This window comes from Salvelinus namaycush, chromosome 7 (assembly GCF_016432855.1).
Source record: "Salvelinus namaycush isolate Seneca chromosome 7, SaNama_1.0, whole genome shotgun sequence".
Classification (NCBI taxonomy): domain Eukaryota; kingdom Metazoa; phylum Chordata; class Actinopteri; order Salmoniformes; family Salmonidae; genus Salvelinus; species Salvelinus namaycush.
Genome location: NC_052313.1, coordinates 57,785,556 through 57,809,080, shown reverse-complemented (window position 1 = coordinate 57,809,080; position 23,525 = coordinate 57,785,556). Strand labels below are relative to the sequence as shown.

Sequence of the window (23,525 nt, the reverse complement as noted above, 5' to 3'; positions counted from 1 at the left end):
GTCATCTGTCCACCCAACCAGAGACGCTAGGGACACTGACTAGACATGACGTTGCAAATGTATTTTCCCTTCAATTTACAAGCTGAATTGCAATAAACATGATGCACACACAGTATTACATATAATGCTGTTTTATTTGATGGTTACCAGGTTGACCTAGTGTAAAGGGTCAGGCTGGGGTTGGAGGCCAGGGGTCAAGGTTGACCGTAATAAATAAAATGGGTTGGTATCTCTCTACCCAGGGCCAGCTAGCAGTGCTGCTGGGGTTGCGGTTCCGAGTCAGGTGCTGAACCCAAACAAACCACACATCCTAATCCCCCTAACCCTATCTAAAGTAGACACATGATTTCTCCTGCTTCTGCTCTCTCTGCTCTCTCTTTCTGTCCCTCTCTATCTCTCTTTCTCACTATCTTTTTTTCTCTCCCTTTATACTCTCTATTGCTCTCTTGATTTTTAGGTATTTCTCTCCTAGGTTCTTCTCTCTCTGCTCAGCTGGTATTTCTCTCCTAGGTTCTTCTCTCTCTGCTCAGCTGGTATTTCTCTCCTAGGTTATTCTCTCTCTGCTCAGCTGATTCCCCTCTTTCTTGCCATCTAACATCTCTTTCTCTCTCTCCTTGCTATTCCCTCGTTCCCTTCCCTCTCCTCCGTTGTCTCTCTTCCTCCAGGTTATCTTTCCCTGGATCCCTCTTCCTACTCTCACCCTGGCTCCCGAGGTAAAGTGCTTCATTTTCTCTCTCTGCATCTTTCTCCACGGATAGCTCCAGAGCGTGAGGGGGGAGGGCTTCAGTCCTCCAGTAGGCCCAGACAGTGCTCTCAAACCTGGATTAGACTAGGCTGAGTGGCCTCCTGGAGCTCTGGAGTCTCTCTCTTGCTATACCGTAGGACAGCAGACACTCACACACTAAGTCTACTGCCACTAGTGGGCTTGTCCTGGCATCTAGTAGTGTGTGGATGCATAGCTTGTAGTGTCTTAGGCTGTTTCACAGGAAAGTTGGTGTGCTTGCATGGAGGCGCATGCATTAACATAGTTTGTGTCTTTGTGCATGAACGTGTTGCTTATTTTGGTGTGTGTGTGTACAGTATACATGTATGTGTGTGTATTCTGCCGTGTTTTCTTGTTCCCCTGCTAAAATTAGATTCTCTCTCGTTCTCTCTCTCGTTCTCTCTCTCTCTCTCTCTCGTTCTCTCTCTCTCTCTCTCGTTCTCTCTCTCTCTCTCTCTCTCTCTCGTTCTCTGTCTCTCGCTTGTTCTCTCTCTCGTTCTCTGTCTCTCTCTCTCTGTCTCTCTCTCTCTCTCTCTCTCTCTCTCTCTCTCTCTCTCTGTCTCTCTGTCTCTGTCTCTCTCTCTCTCCAGTCCTCAGTGCTGATAGGGTGGAGATGATGACCAAGACCTACAATGACATTGAGGTTGTCACACATCTATTGGCTGAGGTGGGCTCTCATTGGTGCATTGTCTTTGACACATGGCGGTGATTAGTTGTCATTGATGATTGTGGCCGCGTGATTGGTGGACTAACTGTTGCATGTATCATTGGTTGCAGCGGGACCGGGACTTGGAGCTGGCCGCTCGGATTGGTCAGTCTCTGCTTCAGAGGAACCACCTGCTCCAGGAACGCAATGAGTCTGTGGAGGAACAGCTAGCACAGGCCCTGGACCAGGTAACACACACACACTACTGTAACACACACACTACTGTACACACACACACACACACACACACACACACACACACACACACACACACACACACACACACACACACACACACACACACACACACACACTACTGTAACACACACACACACTACTGTACACACACACTACTGTACACACCACACCCCCTCTGACCCCCCTCCCGTCCCAGGTGCACCAGCTACAACATGAGCTGGGTAAAAAGGATGAGTTGCTGCGGATGGTGGCCAGCGCTTCGGAGGAGAGTGAGACTGATTCCAGCTGCTCAACACCGCTGCACCCCCGCCAACCCCTAGCGCCAGCTGTGGCCCTCAGCCAGCTGGAGGCCCTGCAGGGGAAAATGTCTGATCTGGAAGAGGAGAACCTGGCCCTACGCTCTGAGGTATAGCTGACATGACACCCTATTTCCTAGAGTTCACTACTTTTGACCAGGACCCATAGGGTTAAGGTTAGGATAAACGGTAGGGTGATCTGATCCCAGATCTGTGGTCCGTGCCAATTCTACTTCGACTGTGCACTTTCTGCTGTCCAGGCTTTTTAACGCTTCATAGTGGGCCCCTCACACCTTACTCTAACCTCTGTACCTCTGGTCCGACCAGGCCCGTCATCTGATAGTTCCTAACACCTCACTGTAAACCCTGTGGTCCGACCAGGCCCGTCATCTGATAGTTCCTAACATCTCACTGTAAACCCTCTGGTCCGACCAGGCCCGTCATCTGATAGTTCCTAACACCTCACTGTAAACCCTGTGGTCCGACCAGGCCCGTCATCTGATAGTTCCTAACACCTCACTGTAAACCCTATGGTCCGACCAGGCCCGTCATCTGATAGTTCCTAACACCTCACTGTAAACCCTGTGGTCCGACCAGGCCCGTCATCTGATAGTTCCTAACACCTCACTGTAAACCCTCTGGTCCGACCAGGCCCGTCATCTGATAGTTCCTAACACCTCACTGTAAACCCTCTGGTCCGACCAGGCCCGTCATCTGATAGTTCCTAACACCTCACTGTAAACCCTCTGTTCCGACCAGGCCCGTCATCTGATAGTTCCTAACACCTCACTGTAAACCCTGTGGTCCGACCAGGCCCGTCATCTGATAGTTCCTAACACCTCACTGTAAACCCTCTGGTCCGACCAGGCCCGTCATCTGATAGTTCCTAACACATCACTGTAAACCCTCTGGTCCGACCAGGCCCGTCATCTGATAGTTCCTAACACCTCACTGTAAACCCTCTGGTCCGACCAGGCCCGTCATCTGATAGTTCCTAACACCTCACTGTAAACCCTCTGGTCCGACCAGGCCCGTCATCTGATAGTTCCTAACACCTCACTGTAAACCCTCTGGTCCGACCAGGCCCGTCATCTGATAGTTCCTAACACCTCACTGTAAACCCTCTGGTCCGACCAGGCCCGTCATCTGATAGTTCCTAACACCTCACTGTAAACCCTGTGGTCCGACCAGGCCCGTCATCTGATAGTTCCTAACACCTCACTGTAAACCCTCTGGTCCGACCAGGCCCGTCATCTGATAGTTCCTAACACCTCACTGTAAACCCTCTGGTCCGACCAGGCCCGTCATCTGATAGTTCCTAACATCTCACTGTAAACCCTGTGGTCCGACCAGGCCCGTCATCTGATAGTTCCTAACACCTCACTGTAAACCCTGTGGTCCGACCAGGCCCGTCATCTGATAGTTCCTAACACCTCACTGTAAACCCTGTGGTCCGACCAGGCCCGTCATCTGATAGTTCCTAACACCTCACTGTAAACCCTGTGGTCCGACCAGGCCCGTCATCTGATAGTTCCTAACACCTCACTGTAAACCCTCTGGTCCGACCAGGCCCGTCATCTGATAGTTCCTAACACCTCACTGTAAACCCTCTGGTCCGACCAGGCCCGTCATCTGATAGTTCCTAACACCTCACTGTAAACCCTCTGGTCCGACCAGGCCCGTCATCTGATAGTTCCTAACACCTCACTGTAAACCCTGTGGTCCGACCAGGCCCGTCATCTGATAGTTCCTAACACCTCACTGTAAACCCTCTGGTCCGACCAGGCCCGTCATCTGATAGTTCCTAACACCTCACTGTAAACCCTGTGGTCCGACCAGGCCCGTCATCTGATAGTTCCTAACACCTCACTGTAAACCCTCTGGTCCGACCAGGCCCGTCATCTGATAGTTCCTAACACCTCACTGTAAACCCTGTGGTCCGACCAGGCCCGTCATCTGATAGTTCCTAACACCTCACTGTAAACCCTGTGGTCCGACCAGGCCCGTCATCTGATAGTTCCTAACACCTCACTGTAAACCCTGTGGTCCGACCAGGCCCGTCATCTGATAGTTCCTAACACCTCACTGTAAACCCTCTGGTCCGACCAGGCCCGTCATCTGATAGTTCCTAACACCTCACTGTAAACCCTCTGGTCCGACCAGGCCCGTCATCTGATAGTTCCTAACATCTCACTGTAAACCCTCTGGTCCGACCAGGCCCGTCATCTGATAGTTCCTAACACCTCACTGTAAACCCTCTGGTCCGACCAGGCCCGTCATCTGATAGTTCCTAACACCTCACTGTAAACCCTCTGGTCCGACCAGGCCCGTCATCTGATAGTTCCTAACACCTCACTGTAAACCCTCTGGTCCGACCAGGCCCGTCATCTGATAGTTCCTAACATCTCACTGTAAACCCTCTGGTCCGACCAGGCCCGTCATCTGATAGTTCCTAACACCTCACTGTAAACCCTGTGGTCCGACCAGGCCCGTCATCTGATAGTTCCTAACACCTCACTGTAAACCCTGTGGTCCGACCAGGCCCGTCATCTGATAGTTCCTAACATCTCACTGTAAACCCTCTGGTCCGACCAGGCCCGTCATCTGATAGTTCCTAACACCTCACTGTAAACCCTCTGGTCCGACCAGGCCCGTCATCTGATAGTTCCTAACACCTCACTGTAAACCCTGTGGTCCGACCAGGCCCGTCATCTGAAGACTGAGACCTTCACCTACGAGGAGAAAGAACAACAGCTGGTCAGCGACTGTGTCAAGGAGCTACGTGAGTCACATGCACTCAAACGCACAATCTCACACACACGCACACACACACAATCACACACACAAAAAAGGCATGAATCAGGTCAATTAACAAGTAATTAGGTTATTGATCTCTAAGGATTAAAGAGCTGTGTGGGTTGGTTCAGGCGAGTCCAACAGTCAGATGGTGAACCTGACAGAGGAGCTGTCCCATAAGAATGAAGAGGTGGTGAGACACCAGGAGGAGATTTCCCAGCTCCTCTCCCAGATAGTAGAGCTCCAACACCGCGTCAAAGAGGTGAGAGGAAGGGGAGGAAGAGCGCTGTTTGAAGTTGATGTTGTAGTAATAATTGTAGAGTAATAGGACTAATGAAGTGTGTTTCCAGCTGGCCCTGGAGAAAGAGGAGCTGAGGATTCACCTACAGGCCTCGAAAGATGCCCAGAGATCACTCACTGCAGAGGTGCGTTGTCTAGTGATGAACAGTTCAATCAACCCTCTGACTCCATAGAAGTGCCTTAAGGCGTGCCCTTTTCCGAACAACATTTCATAACTCTCCAACATCATTTGCACCACAGCTATATGTCAGAGCAGAACTGCACCTGATAAGCAGCATGATATGGCCCAGAGTTGTAGTATTTCAAATATTATCTTGGGTTTGGTTTGTTATGTTGACACAAGCAGTGAATTTGTGTTCAAGGTTATTAGCTGCATCAATGTTTAAGTTAAGGTGTTAATTACTGATGAATGAGTATGTGTGGAATACGGTCATGGACTGTGGGTATTTAACTGTTGTGTAGCTGAACCAGCTAGCAGAGGGATAACTATGTTGTTGTGTAGCTGAACCAGCTAGCAGAGGGTTAACTATGTTGTGTAGCTGAACCAGCTAGCAGAGGGATAATTATGTTGTTGTGTAGCTGAATCAGCTAGCAGAGGGTTAACTATGTTGTTGTGTAGCTGAACCAGCTAGCAGAGGGTTAACTATGTTGTTGTGTAGCTGAACCAGCTAGCAGAGGGTTAACTATGTTGTGTTGTTGTGTAGCTGAACCAGCTAGCAGAGTTAACTATGTTGTTGTGTAGCTGAACCAGCTAGCAGAGGGTTAACTATGATGTGTTGTTGAATAGCTGAACCAGCTAGCAGAGTTAACTATGTTGTTGTGTAGCTGAATCAGCTAGCAGAGGGATAACTATGTTGTTGTGTAGCTGAACCAGCTAGCAGAGGGTTAACTATGTTGTTGTGTAGCTGAACCAGCTAGCAGAGGGTTAACTATGTTGTTGTGTAGCTGAACCAGCTAGCAGAGGGTTAACTATGTTGTTGTGTAGCTGAACCAGCTAGCAGAGGGTTAACTATGTTGTTGTGTAGCTGAACTAGCTAGCAGAGGGATAACTATGTTGTTGTGTAGCTGAACCAGCTAGCAGAGGGTTAACTATGTTGTTGTGTAGCTGAACCAGCTAGCAGAGGGTTAACTATGTTGTTGTGTAGCTGAACCAGCTAGCAGAGGGTTAACTATGTTGTTGTGTAGCTGAACCAGCTAGCAGAGGGTTAACTATGTTGTTGTGTAGCTGAACCAGCTAGCAGAGGGTTAACTATGTTGTTGTGTAACTGAACCAGCTAGCAGAGGGTTAACTATGTTGTTGTGTAGCTGAACCAGCTAGCAGAGGGTTAACTATGTTGTTGTGTAACTGAACCAGCTAGCAGAGGGTTAACTACATTGTGTTGTTGAATAGCTGAACCAGCTAGCAGAGGGTTAACTATGTTGTTGTGTAGCTGAACCAGCTAGCAGAGGGTTAACTATGTTGTGTTGTTGAATAGCTGAACCAGCTAGCAGAGGGTTAACTATGTTGTTGTGTAGCTGAACCAGCTAGCAAAGGGTTAACTATGTTGTTGTGTAGCTGAACTAGCTAGCAGAGGGTTAACTATGTTGTGTTGTTGAATAGCTGAACCAGCTAGCAGAGGGTTAACTATGTTGTTGTGTAGCTGAACCAGCTAGCAGAGGGTTAACTATGTTGTGTTGTTGAATAGCTGAACCAGCTAGCAGAGGGTTAACTATGTTGTTGTGTAGCTGAACCAGCTAGCAAAGGGTTAACTATGATGTGTTGTTGAATAGCTGAACCAGCTAGCAGAGGGTTAACTGTGTTGTGTTGTTGTAGCTGAACCAGCTAGCAGAGGGTTAACTATGTTGTGTTGTAGCTGAACCAGCTAGCAGAGGGTTAACTACGTTGTGTAGCTGAACCAGCTAGCAGAGGGTTAACTGTGTTGTGTAGCTGAACCAGCTAGCAGAGGGGACTCAGTCAAAGTGAACAGATCTTTATTATCACGGCCGGAGAGGTTACAACAAACTTAATACTCAAAGTACAAGTGTGTCAGAAGCTCTGAAGCAATGCTCTCCCTTCAGCACTCTTTATACAAACTAGGTGTCTCTGCTCTCAGGGTGCAATAGGCTGATCATGACCTTGCACACATAGTTTCTAGGCGGTGGGCCAAAGTAACAATGTGTTCCCTTTTTGTTCTCCTTCTATCAGTCCTCTCCCTGAGAGCAACGTCCCAGAACATCCTAACACAATAATCAGGAAACAATACACTACATGTAGTCACGCATTTGCAGAAACACAGAGGACACAAAAATGTCCACTGCACTATGTTGTGTTGTTGTGTAGCTGAACTAGCTAGCAGAGGGTTAACTATGTTGTTGTGTAGCTGAACCAGCTAGCAGAGGGTTAACTATGTTGTTGTGTAGCTGAACCAGCTAGCAGAGGGTTAACTATGTTGTGTTGTTGTGTAGCTGAACCAGCTAGCAGAGGGTTAACTATGTTGTTGTGTAGCTGAACTAGTTAGCAGAGGGTTAACTACGTTGTGTTGTTGTGTAGCTGAACCAGCTAGCAGAGGGTTAACTATGTTGTTGTGTAGCTGAACCAGCTAGCAGAGGGTTAACTATGTTGTTGTGTATCTGAACCAGCTAGCAGAGGGTTAACTACGTTGTGTTGTTGTGTAGCTGAACCAGCTAGCAGAGGGTTAACTATGTTGTTGTGTAGCTGAACCAGCTAGCAGAGGGTTAACTATGTTGTTGTGTAGCTGAACCAGCTAGCAGAGGGATAACTATGTTGTTGTGTATCTGAACCAGCTAGCAGAGGGATAACTATGTTGTTGTGTAGCTGAACCAGCTAGCAGAGGGTTAACTATGTTGTGTTGTTGAATAGCTGAACCAGCTAGCAGAGGGTTAACTATGTTGTTGTGTAGCTGAACCAGCTAGCAAAGGGTTAACTATGTTGTGTTGTTGAATAGCTGAACCAGCTAGCAGAGGGTTAACTATGTTGTTGTGTAGCTGAACCAGCTAGCAGAGGGTTAACTATGTTGTTATGTAGCTGAACCAGCTAGCAGAGGGTTAACTATGTTGTTGTGTAGCTGAACCAGCTAGCAGAGGGTTAACTATGTTGTGTTGTTGTGTAGCTGAACCAGCTAGCAGAGGGTTAACTATGTTGTGTTGTTGAATAGCTGAACCAGCTAGCAGAGGGTTAACTATGTTGTTGTGTAGCTGAACCAGCTAGCAGAGGGTTAACTATGTTGTTGTGTATCTGAACCAGCTAGCAGAGGGTTAACTATGTTGTGTTGTTGAATAGCTGAATCAGCTAGCAGAGGGTTAACTATGTTGTTGTGTAGCTGAACCAGCTAGCAGAGGGTTAACTATGTTGTTGTGTAGCTGAACTAGCTAGCAGAGGGTTAACTATGTTGTTGTGTAGCTGAACTAGCTGAACTAGCCCCTAAGGTCAATGTCCTAATCTAATTAGCATAACAATGAAAATCCCCATAAAAATATATCAACGCTATAGATATCTGTTTTTTTGCATTGGATGCATCTCATTCCACCGCATGTGTATACTGTATGTCACACTTCCACATCTGAGGTGAAAGGTGACAGTGCTAGAGCGGTGTTTGTCAGACCATGAGACATCCTGAAAATCGGTCTTGTCACAAAATTATCTGTAGTGTCCGACCGGTTTGGCCTACAAAACTATTACGACCCCTCTATGGATAGATGAGACTACACTCACTAACACGATGGTGTTCTCCGTTTTGCTCTACAACCCCGCCCCCACCCACAAGCGTCTCAGTACAGCCGATCTGACAACTTCTGCCTGTAGCGTCTGATCAGTCTGGGCTACACACTAATTTGACCCTCTGTGGAACACGTACACTACCGGTCAAATGTTTTAGAACACTTACTCCTTCAAGGATTTTTTTTTTTTAAATATTTTCTACATTGTAGAATAATAGTGAAGACATAAACTATGAAATAATACATATAGTAACCAAAAAAAGTGTTCAACAAATCAAAATATATTTTATATTTGAGATTCTTCAAATAGCCACCCTTTACCTTGATGACAGCTTTGCACACTCTTGGTATTCTCTCAACAAGTTTCAACTAGAATGCTTTTCCAACAGTCTTGAATGAGTTCCCACATATGCTGAGCACTTTGTGGCTGCTTTTCCTTCACTCCGCGGTCCGACTCATCCCAAACATCTCAATTTGGTTTAGGTCAGGGGATTGTGGAAGCCAGGTCATCTGATGCAGCACTCCACTCTCCTTCTTGATAAAATAGCCCTTACACAGCCTGAAGGTGTGTTGGGTCATTGACCTGTGTTGGGTCATTATCCCCCCCCCCGGCTTATGGGTTAACTATGTTGTGTTGTGTAGCTGAACCAGCTAGCAGAGTGTTAACTATGTTGTGTTGTATAGCTGAATGAGCTAGCGGACCGTAATGTAGAGTGTGTGGGGATGCTACATGAGCTAGCGGAGGGTTAACTGTGTTGTGTTGTATAGCTGAATGAGCTAGCGGACCGTAATGTAGAGTGTGTGGGGATGCTACATGAGCTAGCGGAGGGTTAACTGTGTTGTGTTGTGTTGTATAGCTGAATGAGCTAGCGGACCGTAATGTAGAGTGTGTGGGGATGCTACATGAGCTAGCGGAGGGTTAACTGTGTTGTGTTGTATAGCTGAATGAGCTAGCGGACCGTAATGTAGAGTGTGTGGGGATGCTACATGAGCTAGCGGAGGGTTAACTGTGTTGTGTTGTATAGCTGAATGAGCTAGCGGACCGTAATGTAGAGTGTGTGGGGATGCTACATGAGCTAGCGGAGGGTTAACTGTGTTGTTGTGTTGTATAGCTGAATGAGCTAGCGGACCGTAATGTAGAGTGTGTGGGGATGCTACATGAGCTAGCGGAGGGTTAACTGTGTTGTGTTTGTATAGCTGAATGAGCTAGCGGACCGTAATGTAGAGTGTGTGGGGATGCTACATGAGCTAGCGGAGGGTTAACTGTGTTGTGTGTTGTATAGCTGAATGAGCTAGCGGACCGTAATGTAGAGTGTGTGGGGATGCTACATGAGCTAGCGGAGGGTTAACTGTGTTGTGTTGTATAGCTGAATGAGCTGGCGGACCGTAATGTAGAGTGTGTGGGGATGCTACATGAGCTAGCGGAGGGTTAACTGTGTTGTGTTGTGTTGTATAGCTGAATGAGCTAGCGGACCGTAATGTAGAGTGTGTGGGGATGCTACATGAGCTAGCGGAGGTTTAACTGTGTTGTGTTGTGTTGTATAGCTGAATGAGCTAGCGGACCGTAATGTAGAGTGTGTGGGGATGCTACATGAGCTAGCGGAGGGTTAACTGTGTTGTGTTGTATAGCTGAATGAGCTAGCGGACCGTAATGTAGAGTGTGTGGGGATGCTACATGAGCTAGCGGAGGGTTAACTGTGTTGTGTTGTATAGCTGAATGAGCTAGCGGACCGTAATGTAGAGTGTGTGGGGATGCTACATGAGCTAGCGGAGGGTTAACTGTGTTGTGTTGTGTTGTATAGCTGAATGAGCTAGCGGACCGTAATGTAGAGTGTGTGGGGATGCTACATGAGCTAGCGGAGGGTTAACTGTGTTGTGTTGTATAGCTGAATGAGCTAGCGGACCGTAATGTAGAGTGTGTGGGGATGCTACATGAGCTAGCGGAGGGTTAACTGTGTTGTGTTGTGTTGTATAGCTGAATGAGCTAGCGGACCGTAATGTAGAGTGTGTGGGGATGCTACATGAGCTAGCGGAGGGTTAACTGTGTTGTGTTGTGTTGTATAGCTGAATGAGCTAGCGGACCGTAATGTAGAGTGTGTGGGGATGCTACATGAGCTAGCGGAGGGTTAACTGTGTTGTGTTGTGTTGTATAGCTGAATGAGCTAGCGGACCGTAATGTAGAGTGTGTGGGGATGCTACATGAGTCTCAGGAAGAGATCAAGGAGCTGCGCAGTAAGAACACTCCGTCTGCAGGCATGAGACGACACCTGCCCTACGGACTCTTCCCCATGGTGAGATATATACCTGCTGTAATGTGTGTGTGTGTGTGTGTGTGTTAGGGATGTAACGATTCACCAAAACACAGCAGTCCTCAATTCAAATGTTTAAGATACAAGTGGTTCGGTCCGCGGAACCCAAACTGAACCATCGGTCAGAAAATATATTCAAAGTGGAAAAAACTGCTGGTTCACTCATCTTTTGCTCATATTGTATTCTTTCTACCTTCAGAAAATACCTCATATTTTGTGACAACTGATGTGTCCTCTCCTTCATTGTTGAGCTGCATGTAACTGTGTTGACCGTCATTGATCTACAAGTCATTTTGCCCAGGCAATATCATTAGTCTAGTTAAACTGCTCACTGTGCCCAGCTTCACACGCTGACCAACGTGAAGTAACATGCATTTCCATCTAGCACGCTGGGGGTGATTAAACAACGGAGCCCCATTCATTTTCTAGGGAGTGAAGTGGGTGGAGGGGGCCGTTGGGTGATGCGAGCATGGTCGAGGAAGCATGAACAGGGCGGTACTAAAAATGGGGAAAGCTGAACTTTTTGCAAATACTCTGCGACATCGTGGCGCTATTGACCAATCTAAGCTCACTATAGCTTCCAACCCCTAGTGGATTGGCTGTTGATACCTAGCACTACCTGGCCTGCTTTCTAGCACCCACATGAGCTATCCGAATTATCATGTTATGTGGAAGTTGGGCAGGAGGCAGTATTGCGTTAGTGGAAACCTCAGGTCTGCCGGTTTTTACTAGCAGAAGTTACTTTTCGTAGCAGGTTAGGAAAACCTACGCAGCAGGTTAGGAGAATTAGATTAAGGTTAGGAAAAGGGTTAGCTAAAATTGGCTCCAATGCAAACATATCTAACAACAACCAGGCCTGCCATGAGAAGCCATGGATCACAGGATTCATCCACACCAAGCTAAAGGCTAGAGCTGCCGCTTTCAAGGAGCTGGACACTAATCCTGACACTTATAAGGAAACCCGCTATGCGCTAAGACGAACCATCAAACAGGCAAAGTGTCAATATAGGACTAAGATTGAATCCTACTACACCGGCTCTGGATGTGGCAGAGCTTGAAAACTTATGTACTACGAAGGGAAACCCAGCTGCGAGCTGCCCAGTGATGCGAGGCTACCAGACAAGCTAAATGCCCTTCATGGTCGCTTTGCGGCAAGCAACACTGAAGCATGCATGAGAGCACCAGCTGTTCCGGAGGACTGTGTGATCATGCTCTCCGTAGCCGATGTGTGCAAGACCTTTAAACAGGTCAACATTCATAAAGCCGCGGGGCCAGACGGATTACCAGGACGTGTACTCAAAGCATGCGCGAACAAACTGCCAAGTGTCTTCACTGACATTTTCAACCTCTTCCTGGCCAAGTCTGTAATACCTACATGTTTCAAACAGACCACCATAGTCCCTGTGCCCAAGAACACTAAGGTAACCTGCCTAAATGACTACCGCCCCGTAGCACACACGCCGGTAACCATGAAGTGCTTTGAAAGGCTGGTCATGGCTCACATGAACACCATCATGCCAGAAACCCTAGACCCACTCCAATTCGCATACCGCCCCAACAGATCCACAGATGACGCAATCTCAATTGCACTCCACACTGCCCTTTCCCACTTGGACAAAAGGAACACCCATGTGAGAATGCTGTTCCTTGACTACAGTTCAGTGTTCAACACCATAGTGCCCACAAAGCTCATCACTAAGTTAAGGACCCTGGGACTAAACATCTCCTTCTGCAACTGGATCCTGGACTTCCTGACGGGCCGCCCCCAGATGGTAAGGGTAGGTAACAACACATCTGCCAACACTGGGGCCCCTCAGGGGTGCGTGCTTAGTCCCCTCCTGTACTCCCTCTTCACCCTCGACTGTGTGGCCAAGCACGACTCCAACACCATCATTAAGTTTACTGACGACGCAACAGTGGTAAGCCTGATCACCGACAACGTTGAGACAGCCTATAGGGAGGAGGTCAGAGACCTGGCAGTGTGGTGCCAGGACAACAACCTCTCTCTCAATGTGAGCAAGACAAAGGAGTTGATTGTGGACTACAGGAAATGGAGGGCCAAACAGTTTGATTTGGTTTCAACTAATGTGATGTTGCGTGAGGTAGGCGGCCTGTTACTTTAGTTTTGGCAGTTTTGCTTTAAACAATCAGTGTATATGGTAATTTTTAGATATACAGGGTAAAGCTGATCATTTAATAATGAGGAAAGCAAATGAGGAAAGCAAATTTAATAATGAGGCGCACTGCGTGGTCGAAGCGAGGGGAGAACAACACGCAATAAAAATGTTAAAACGGGTGAAATTCAAAGTTGTGCCATATATTCATTGGCCATGTCATAGCTAATTTGTAAACAATAAATATTGATACATTACTACCTCAAAGACTTAAGCTGCAAAAACATCAAGTTAATCAGGGGGTGATGGGGATTTTACAACCAAAGTGGGGGGAGAAAAAACAGGCTACATTGCCCACCTAATCTGATAGTGGTAATGGGGTGGTAGATGCCTAGTCTCCTTTATGGCTCAGATCAGGTGCCTAAATGGCATACATAATTTACACACAGACACACACACAGAGAAGTCAGCTCAGACAGATCCAGCTCAGAGAGGAACAGCTCATGAGCTCCATCGGCAGCAGATTTTTATTCAGAATGGAAAATGAATGTGTTTATGCAGCAAATGTTAGTGCATCGATTCATTCTCTAATTAAACCCAATCATTTCAAACTAAAACGTATCGTTCCTGTATCGTATTGGAGCCCATGTATCTAGGTACCTATCAACTTATCTTTAAAGGGTAAGATGCACGTCCCTAGTGTGTGTGTGTGTGTCAATGCCTATAAATGTGTGAATATGTGTGCGTGTGCCCAATTGTGTGTGTACCTGTTAATGAGTGTAAATGGCTGTGTCTCAGGACTCCCTGGCAGCAGAGATTGAGGGCACCATGAGGAGAGAGCTGAGTGTCGAGGACGAGGTGGCTTTCCAGGACCAAAAGTCAGTATAGAACACACATACCGACAACAACAAACACACAAACAGAAGAGCAAAAGCAATCAAAGCAGAAGCTCCCCTCCTCTCTTCCTCTCCTCTAACTCCCCTCCTCTCTTCCTCTCCTCTCTTCCTCCCTCTCTCCCCGTCCCCAGAGTTTCCCAGAAGAGGGTGTTTCAGACTGTACGCGTGGTCAACGAGTCGGTAGAGCGAGCTGCGGCGATGGCCACGCCCCCTATCCCCGGCTCGGGAGGCAGCTGCCTGGTGATGACGGCCCAGCCCTTCCTGTCCGCACAGGGGATCAACCAATCACACGGCGGCGCCAAGTGAGTGACCCAGGTTGATCCTGATTGTTAGACCTGCAGTCTAAAGTACCTGTATTGACTGTAGTGGATTCATTGAGTCAGTGTCAACAATATGTGAGAGAATTTAAAGCATATTATTTTGTATGATTTAATTAAAATTTATTTCAGTGAATTTAGAGCCTACAGAGGAGTATATTTGGGTAAGCATGTGTTTGTGTTGCGTGTCTGTCTTTGTAGTAGGGAGGAGGTCCGGCTCGGCAAGCCTGGCGCACCAGGAGGAAATGACCTCGTGTCGGCGCTGCACCGCCTCTCCCTGCGGCGGCAGAATTTCCTGTGCGAGCGGCAGTTCTTCCAGGCGGAACGCGACAAGAAGCTGGAGGCCCTGGCCGGGGGAGCGGAATCGGATGTGGAGGGGAGTGGCTACAGCTCACCAATGAGCAGCGTCATGTCATCCTTCACCAACCTATCAGAGTTCTCGGTCTCGTCCAGCTGTTTTAAGACCTTCCTGCCTGAGAAGCTGCAGATCGTCAAGCCCATGGAGGGTAAGGATACGTTCATGCTTTAAGTGTAGTCATGATAATGGGATAAGCAGCCCCGCTGCACAAATTAACCAGTGATTGAATGCCACATTTTTTGCAGTCAGGCATCAGATTTCAGCCCAAATCTGATCTTTTTGTCACGATTTTATCAGAGGTGATTGGTCAAAAGACCAATATCTGATGTGAAAAGATCTGATGTGATTGGACAAAAGACCAATTGGTGAGAAAAATATCAGAATTGGGCTGCCTGTCTAAACGCAGCCTTAGAGATGTGGTTACTGAATGTAGGTGGCCTGGAATGCAGCCAAAAGCTATGCCATCTATCCAGGAGTTATTCCTGACCCAATAGCTATGACGTCTATATTATCATATCTGTATACTGGTACTCTTGTAATTAGGATATTAATTAGGAGTTTTAGTTTAGTTGTGATGTAACACATTGATCCCCGACCTCTAACCTTTACCCTCTCTAGGCTCCCTGAGACCAGAGTTTGAACCCACTTGGTCACATTATGATATCTGTCAACTGTAACACTCCTTATTGTCATCTGTGAATATTAGACTGTGAGTAACGCATTTGAAGCCTGGCCCCTAACATTTAACCTCTGACCCCTCTAGGCTCTCTGACTCTGCACCACTGGCAGCAGCTGGCCAAGCCCCACCTGGGCACAATCCTGGACCCCCACCCAGGCGTGGTCACCAAGGGCTTTCGGCCCCTCGCCCATGATGCTCTCGCCGATGCCGTCTACCGCCTCACCGACCTGGAGGAAGACGAAGAGGGAGGCGATGAAGAACAGAAATATGACATGAGAGGTACTTTTATTCACTATGTATATACAGTTGAAGTCGGAAGTTTACATACACTTAGGTTGGAGTCATTAAGACTCGTTTTTCAACCACTCCACAAATTTCTTGTTAACAAACTATAGTTTTGGCAAGTCGGTTAGGACATCTACTTTGTGCATGACACAAGTAATTTTTCCAACAATTGTTTACAGACAGATTATTTCACTTATAATTCACTGTATCACAATTCCAGTGGGTCAGAAGATTACATACACTAAGTTGACTGTGCCTTTAAACAGCTTGGAAAATTCCAGAAAAGGATGTCATGGCTTTAGAAGCTTCTGATAGGCTAATTGACATCATTCTGTGGATGTATTTCAAGGCCTACCTTCAAACTCAGTGCCTCTTTGCTTGACATCATGAGAAAATCAAATTAAATCAGCCTAGACCCCTGAAAAAAAAATTGTAGACCTGCACAAGTCTGGTTCATCCTTGGGTGCAATTTCCAAACACCTGAAGGTACCACGTTCATCTGTACAAAAAATAGTACGCAAGATTAAACACCATGGGACCACGCAGCCGGCATACCGCTCAGGAAGGAGATGTGTTCTGTCTCCTAGAGATGAACGTACTTTGGTGCGAACAGTGCAAATCAATCCCAGAACAACAGCAAAGGACCTTGTGAAGATGCTGGAGGAAACGGGGACAAAAGTATCTATATCCACAGTAAAACGAGTCCTATATCGACATAACCTGAAAGGCCGCTCAGCAAGGAAGAAGCCACTGCTCGAAAACCGCCATAAAAAAGCCAGACTACGGTTTGCAACTGCACATGGGGACAAAGATCGTACTTTTTGGAGAAATGTCCTCTGGTCTGATGAAACAAAAATGGAACTGTTTGGCCATAATGACCATCGTTATGTTTGGAGGGAAAAGGGGGAGGCTTGCAAGCCCGAAGAACACCATCCTAACCGTGAAGCACTGGGGTGGCAGCATAATGCTGTGGGGGTGCTTCGCTGCAAGAGGGACTGGTGCACTTCACAAAATAGATGGCATCATGAGGAAAGAACATTATGTGGATATATTGAAGCAACATCTCAAGACATCAGTCAGGAAGTTAAAGCTTGGTCGCAAATGGGTCTTCCAAATGGACAATGACCCCAAGCATACTTCCAAAGTTGTGGCAAAATGGCTTAAGGACTGTCAGAAGGAATGGGCCAAAATTCACCCAACTTATTGTGGGAAGCTTGTGGAAGGCTACCCGAAACATTTGACCCAAGTTAAACAATTTAAAGGCAATGCTACCAAATGCTAATTGAGTGTATGTTAACTTCCGACTTCAACTGTATATAAACTCGGGAAAAAAAGAAACGTCCTCTCACTGTCAACTGCATTTATTTTCAGCAAACTTAACATGTGTAAATATTTGTATGAACATAACAAGATTCAACAACTGAGACATAAATTGAAAAAGTTCCACAGACATGTGACTAACCGAAATGGAATACTGTGTCCATGAACAAAGGGGGGGGGGGGTCAAAATCAAAGTAATAGTCAGTGGTGTGGCCACCAGCTGCATTAAGTACTGCAGTGAATCTCCTCCTCATGGACTGCACCAGATTTGCCCATTCTTGCTGTGAGATGTTACCCCACTCTTCCACCAAGGCACCTGCAAGTTCCCGGACATTTCTGGGGGGAATGGCCCGACCCCTCAACTTCCGATCCAACAGGTCCCAGATGTGCTCATTGGGATTGAGATCTTCGCTAGCCATGGCAGAACACTGACATTCCTGTCTTGCAGGAAATCACACACAGAACGAGTAGTATGGCTGGTGGCATTTTCATGCTGGAGGGTCATGTCAGGATGAGCCTGCAGGAAGGGTACGACATGAGGGAGGAGGATGTCTTCCCTGTAACGCACAGAGTTGAGATTGCCTGCAATGACAACAAGCTCAGACCAATGATGCTGTGACACACCGCCCCAGACCATGACGGACCCTCCACCTCCAAATCGATCCCGCTCCAGAGTACAGGCCTCGGTGTAACGCTCATTCCTTTGATGATAAACGCAAATCCGACCATCACCACTGGTGAGATAAAACCGTGACTCGTCAGTGAAGAGTGCTTTTTGCCAGTCCTGTCTGGTTCAGCGAAGGTGGGTTTGTGCCCGTAGGCGACGTTGTTGCCGGTGATGTCTGGTGAGGACCTGCCTTACAACAGGCCTACAAGCCCTCAGTCCAACCTCTCTCAGCCTATTGCGGACAGTCTGAGCACTGATGGAGGGATTGTGCGTTCCTGTACCTGTCCCGCAGGTGTGATGTTCGGAGGTACCGATCCTTTTGCAGGTGTTACACGTGGTCTACCACTGTCTAAGAGTACGGACATTGCAATTTATTGCCCTGGCCAGATCTGCAGTCCTCATGCCTCCTTGCAACATGCCTAAGCCACGTTCATGCAGATGGGCAGGGACCCTAGGCATCTTTCTTTTGGTGTTTTTCAGAGCCAGTAGAAAGGCCTCTTTAGTGTCCTAAGTTTTCATAACTGACCTTAATAATTGCCTACCGTCTGTAAGCTGTTAGTGTCTTAACGACCATTCCACAGGTGCATGTTCATTAGTTGTTTATGGTTCATTGAACAAGCATGGGAAACTGTGTTTAAACCCTTTACAATGAAGATCTGTGAAGATATTTGGATTTTTATGAATTATTTTTTAAAGACAGGGTCCTGAAAAAGGGACGTTTATATATAGATCTATTGTAAAATGACTGACTGGGTATTGAAAATGTGCTACATAAGTCCTATGTCTTATTAATATTATTATGAAAATAGTTTTTTGTAAACGATTGGTTTAAAATAATTTAGCAGTCTCACTAACAAAGGTTTTGGACTTTTCAGGAAACAGAGGGAAGGAAGGGACAGACGCCTGGGAGAAGAGGGAGGAGGAAGAGGAGGAGGAAGGAGGGATCACCTTCAAGGTGCAGTGCTCGTCGACACCGGAGGAGAACAGGGAGAGTATTAGGGAGCGTTTGCCGTTGAACGGGCCACCGGTGTCTCCCGTGTCTCCCGTTTTCCTACCAGTACCAGGCTCTCCACAGCTCCCTCTAATCCCGATCACCTGTGACCTCCCTATGACCTCTAATGCCCCCTGTGACATCATCAGGAGCCCGGCCCTCTTGGCTCCGCCCATCACTGTGACGTCCATGGCTCCTGTCCAATCCCAGAGCCTGACTGTCACCAGTCTTACTACTACTACATCCTCGTCAGGTAAGTAAAAAAAAAAAAAATTACATTAAAAGTTTAACGTTATAGCTGGAATCCTTAATGGTGAAACAGCTGCGTCCGTTTGCAATATTAAAACACCAAATAAGTTACTGCAATCAACGGAGACTGTTTTTCCCCTCTGACATAATCGTCTTCGCCATAGAAGAGCACAATATGTTTCACCATGCTGCCCGACGCTCAGCCACAACAACCATAGCAACGTGGTGGACACGTGTCGATATTTCTTTCCCAAGATAAGAAACTGAAAAGGGTCGTTATTGGAAGCCGTTGGTCTGTGATGGAAGTTTGAATGGTGTGTTTTGTCTCTTCAGTTTATAACCCGGGGAAATGTCAGAGTTCAACGTCTTCCACCTACACCTTCACAACCTGCCGCATCCTGCACCCCTCTGACATCACCCAGGTCACCTCCAGGTACACACACACACACACACACACACACACACACACACACACACACACACACACACACACATATGAAGGTGATTGGTGTTGTGTGTTTGTGCTGTAGTGTTTATGACCTGGCTGTGTGGGGTAACATTGTCTTGTCTCTCTCTCTCAGTTCCCACTGTCAGTCTTCTATCTCAGAGTACACTCCCAGCTCCATGAGGACAGGCCCCAGCACCCCGGTGACCCCCTGCAGGCTGAGTTTGGGGGTGGACTCCTTCCCCCCTCACCGTCCCCCCGCACCCTGTAGCCTGGCCAAGCTGGTCCTGGAGAGGGGCATCTCTGCTTCCCTCTCTACCGCCGACGCCCCCCCTCCCTCTCACCTTAAAGCCCCACTCCCCCAGCGTCTCCTCCCCAGCACGCCCCCCAACTCCCCGTCCCACTCGCCAACCCCCTCGCCTGTGCCTTTTGAGTCCCGCGCCTCGGCGCCAGCCACCTGTGACAACTTCCTGGCGTCGCGTCCGGCTGAGCTCTTCCTCCAGGACGTGTATGGGCTGAAGTTTGGCCGCACCCATCGGCCCAACCTCCCCAGCCCCGACCCCGCCTCACATAGCTTCAGCCACGGCCCCAGAATCAAATCCAAATCCAAACCCGACCCCATCAATGTAAACTTAGTCGAGAGGCTACGCCGGCTGGGATTGGTCAAGGTACTCCAGGGGGCGGAGCCGTTGTCGGAGGGCCTGGGGCGTCAGGACTCGGCCACCTTCCTAGCCACAGGCGGAGGCAGCCTATTGGACGGCCTGCGGCGGAACCAGAGCCTCCCAGCTATGATTGGAGCGGTGCAGGGAAGCCCCTCCCACCATCCGGGCCAGGCCCCACCTCAACCACCCACCTCCCTCGCCATCGCCCCGCCCCTTTGGGGCAACCTGAAGGGGCAGTGCTCTGTCCGACCTAGGCCCGCCTCCACCTCCCACGCCCCACCCCCTTCACTCAAACGCTGAAGAAGTTATGACACTACAGGGCGGGCAGGGTTTGGAGGGGAGCCAAGACTGAACAGAACCATTTGGGCCCACACCCTCTCTCCTCCCTCCTCTTTCCCCCCTCCATCCCTCCCTGCCTCGCTCCTTCTCCGCATCTCTTTTAGACTGATATTCGGCGAAGAAAAGGGCAACAAGTGGGGGGAAAAAGTCCCTCTCCTTTTTTTACAAATTCTTTTTAAAAGCACAATATTGTTAAAATTGTAAACGTGCATTAATGCCACGGTGTGTATGCCATTTTCAAAGCCTTAGCTTGCCTGCAAAGGGCTTTATTGTTCCTAGCCTTGCCTGCCTTCCCCCTCCAGCCCTCTAGGGGCGCTGTAGGTAGACGTTCTCCCTGCTCTCTTCTGCTCTGCTCCTGCTACAGTAGTTATTCATCTGTGAGGCTCTGGATGCTCAAAAGATGGGAAGACCGAGGGAATAAGTAAGTTGATGAGGGCTTGAGAATGTTAGAGGGATGGGGAAGAAGAGAAAAATAGGTATAAAGGGGAAGTGGCAGAATGCATTTTGACTGTGGTGTCAAGGAGAGGAAGAACAAGCAAGAGAAAGAGATGAGGGAGAGAGATGAGGAGGACAGAGATGAGGGGGGATGAGAGAAGAGCAGTGTAAAGAGAGAGCTTGAGCCTCCAGAGCCTCACTGTCTAGGGGCTTGTTGTTCTGTAGTTTGAATAGCTTTCTAAAGTTCATTTTTAAAAGCAGTAGAGCAGTTTGTCATGTATATACGCTAGCTAGCCTCGCTACGGCCCTTAGCTTCTCTTAGGAACCAGGCTGGTGCCCATGCACCTTACTACTGCCAGCCCGTTGCTAGGGAACTACAATCTAGCCATCCCAGTGTTACTAACACAATGATCCTTTTGCTTTGCTGTCGTCAGGGGCAACTCTCTCTGTGCATTGTAATAGGCTACAACCAGTCTCTGAAATGCATGGTGTGTCCTGAAAATGACAAACTTCTTTGCCTACAGGTCCCAGCATGCACCTGGCTTTCTGGGGGTGGGTAGGGCCCAGCCGTGCAGCGTGATTGGCTGTAGTGGTCTGACTGACAGGTCCGAGGCTGCTCCTCCTCAGGTCTCTCATAAGGAAGAGGTTGTAAAGCCTAAAGGAAAAGCCTGTTTGGGTGTTTTTGGTTTAAAGCCATGTGTATATTTTATTAGACACTTAGTGGGATCGGTAGGTTTTGTTTGGGATGCCGTTAGCCTGGTCCCAGATCTGTTTGTGCGGTCTTGCCATACCCCTATTGTCATTGTAATGTTACAGCACAAACTGATCTGGAACCAGGCTAGGATGCAGCTGGGATGGACTATTCCTCAGCTTGTGGAGATCTGAGAGGATTTGATTGGTATAACCAATATGGTGAAACTTCCACCTAGCCTATCAGAGGGCAAGGTAGATGTATTACCAAATTGCTTACACCTGTCAAATCCTGACAGACTCCCCACAAGTGCATAGGGCTTAGGGGTCGATTTGGGATGGAAGGTTACAAGGTTATTGACTGGAAACGGAGAACACGGTAGTCGCTGGAGAGGCTTTTTAACAGCACAGGTCCAAACAGCTCTTATCTGAACAGTCCCTTATCTCAGGCCCATGGCGTGCTCAGGTCTGCATTCATTAGGGCACACCGTTGTGGAATGTTCCGGTAGAAATATATGCAGAACAACTATGCCTCTGACATGAGGAATCACGTCAGCTCTATTCAAGACAGTTCTAACGTTCCACAACGTTTACCTCCTCAACATGCTCCTGGTACAAGAGGTTTGATCCCAAACGGGGAACCATCAGCATCCTCGGTAGTAGTGGGTGTACTATGTTTTAATCCAGCTCTGAGTCTCATCTAATGCATGGTTCACTACTACTGTGGTTATGGTCTTAAAAGGTACTCTATTCACTCAGCGGCCAGTAGAGGGCAACATGGTGTTGTGTGATATTGAACAGCTATGACACTAACGTCCTCTAGTACCATCTCCTGTAATGCTATTTATTTTACATCTGAAAGGACTTGATGGGTATAGCGGCAGAGCCTAAGCAATATGGGGAAATTCCAGCTAGCCGATCAGAGGTCAAGGTCAAACAAATCCCATATTGTTATTCCTTTCAGGTCTACTGGAGTGTGTAGTGTGAAGGGGCTAGACTAGAGCCTGGGTACCAGTCTGTGTTCTCATTCCACTCTAGTGTTCACATGATACAGAGTACATGAAGTGGAATGCTAGCAAAACAGGTTCTGTATTTCAAGCTAGTTAGACTAGTGTGTGACCCTGTGCCCTTTGACCCATACTTAACCCCTGGAGTGACCCTCAGACGTCCCTGCTATACCTCTTTTCTTACCGTCCGTCCATCTGACCTTTCCCACTCATGTACTGCACTTTTTAACCTGATTTACAGAGATCACTAGTTAGGAAATATTTTTAGTGACAAATATTGATATTTAGACTAGGTTATAGCATAAAATACTGTATTATTATCAAAGGTAATAAGTTATTTAGCATTTCATGTAGACATTTATTTTAGATTGTTTTGTGCCTCCATTGTGTGATGAACCATGAAAAGGGAATCCAAGCTGTCATGTTTTTAAAACTGTATATCAGTGCAAACCAAAACTCATTTTTAAATACAGTGAAATGCTTTGTGTTGGCTTGTGTGTGTTGTAATACCTATTACCTATGTAACCACGAGGAAAGAGCATCAGTTTTATACTAGGGTTTCTGCTATGGAGGAGGTATAGGAGGAGAGAGGTGAAGACACTGTTCGTTCTATTGAATCTAGTTCTATGACTCACACCGTTGTCTCTATTGAATGGAGCTGATGGGTGATGGTGGAGGTTGTTATGGGCTCTGTGTAGTTGGAAGTGTTCATTATTGGTTTTCGACCTGGCACCTCTCCTCCATGCTTCATAAAATACCCAAGATTACCATTTTGGTGCTTTTGTTTTAATAAAGGAAATGAGAAATGATTTGGTTGTCTTATATTTATTGTCTTATAACTAATGGATGTGTGTGTATACATACACACTACACCCCACACCATTTGTCAGTTCAGTCTTCTATTAGTGTTTGTATGTAATTTGTTTGTCAGAAGTGCAGCAGAATATAGCAGATGGGGATCAGAGGTCGTAGGTCTCGTCACATGG

The 23,525-nt window shown here is 47.5% G+C and overlaps 1 protein-coding gene across 3 annotated transcripts in view; it reads left to right on the top strand.

The window, feature by feature from the left end:
* trak2 (trafficking protein, kinesin binding 2) overlaps window positions 1-23,348 on the top strand; it is a 56,008-nt gene extending 32,660 nt beyond the window's left edge. For 2 of the 3 annotated variants that reach the window (XM_038998404.1, XM_038998405.1), the window contains 14 exons: window positions 1,354-1,430; window positions 1,541-1,657; window positions 1,864-2,073; window positions 4,667-4,745; window positions 4,891-5,021; window positions 5,110-5,184; window positions 10,930-11,067; window positions 13,998-14,077; window positions 14,227-14,397; window positions 14,614-14,918; window positions 15,534-15,728; window positions 18,597-18,965; window positions 19,295-19,394; window positions 19,543-23,348. In XM_038998404.1, the coding sequence (XP_038854332.1) occupies window positions 1,354-1,430; window positions 1,541-1,657; window positions 1,864-2,073; window positions 4,667-4,745; window positions 4,891-5,021; window positions 5,110-5,184; window positions 10,930-11,067; window positions 13,998-14,077; window positions 14,227-14,397; window positions 14,614-14,918; window positions 15,534-15,728; window positions 18,597-18,965; window positions 19,295-19,394; window positions 19,543-20,368 (2,873 nt within the window). In that variant the 3' untranslated portion in view covers window positions 20,369-23,348. Of the gene's footprint in view, window positions 1-665; window positions 714-1,353; window positions 1,431-1,540; window positions 1,658-1,863; window positions 2,074-4,666; window positions 4,746-4,890; window positions 5,022-5,109; window positions 5,185-10,929; window positions 11,068-13,997; window positions 14,078-14,226; window positions 14,398-14,613; window positions 14,919-15,533; window positions 15,729-18,596; window positions 18,966-19,294; window positions 19,395-19,542 lie in introns of all 3 variants that reach the window. The other variant, XM_038998403.1, reaches the window with a different exon arrangement.
* Window positions 23,349-23,525: the final 177 nt, after the last annotated feature.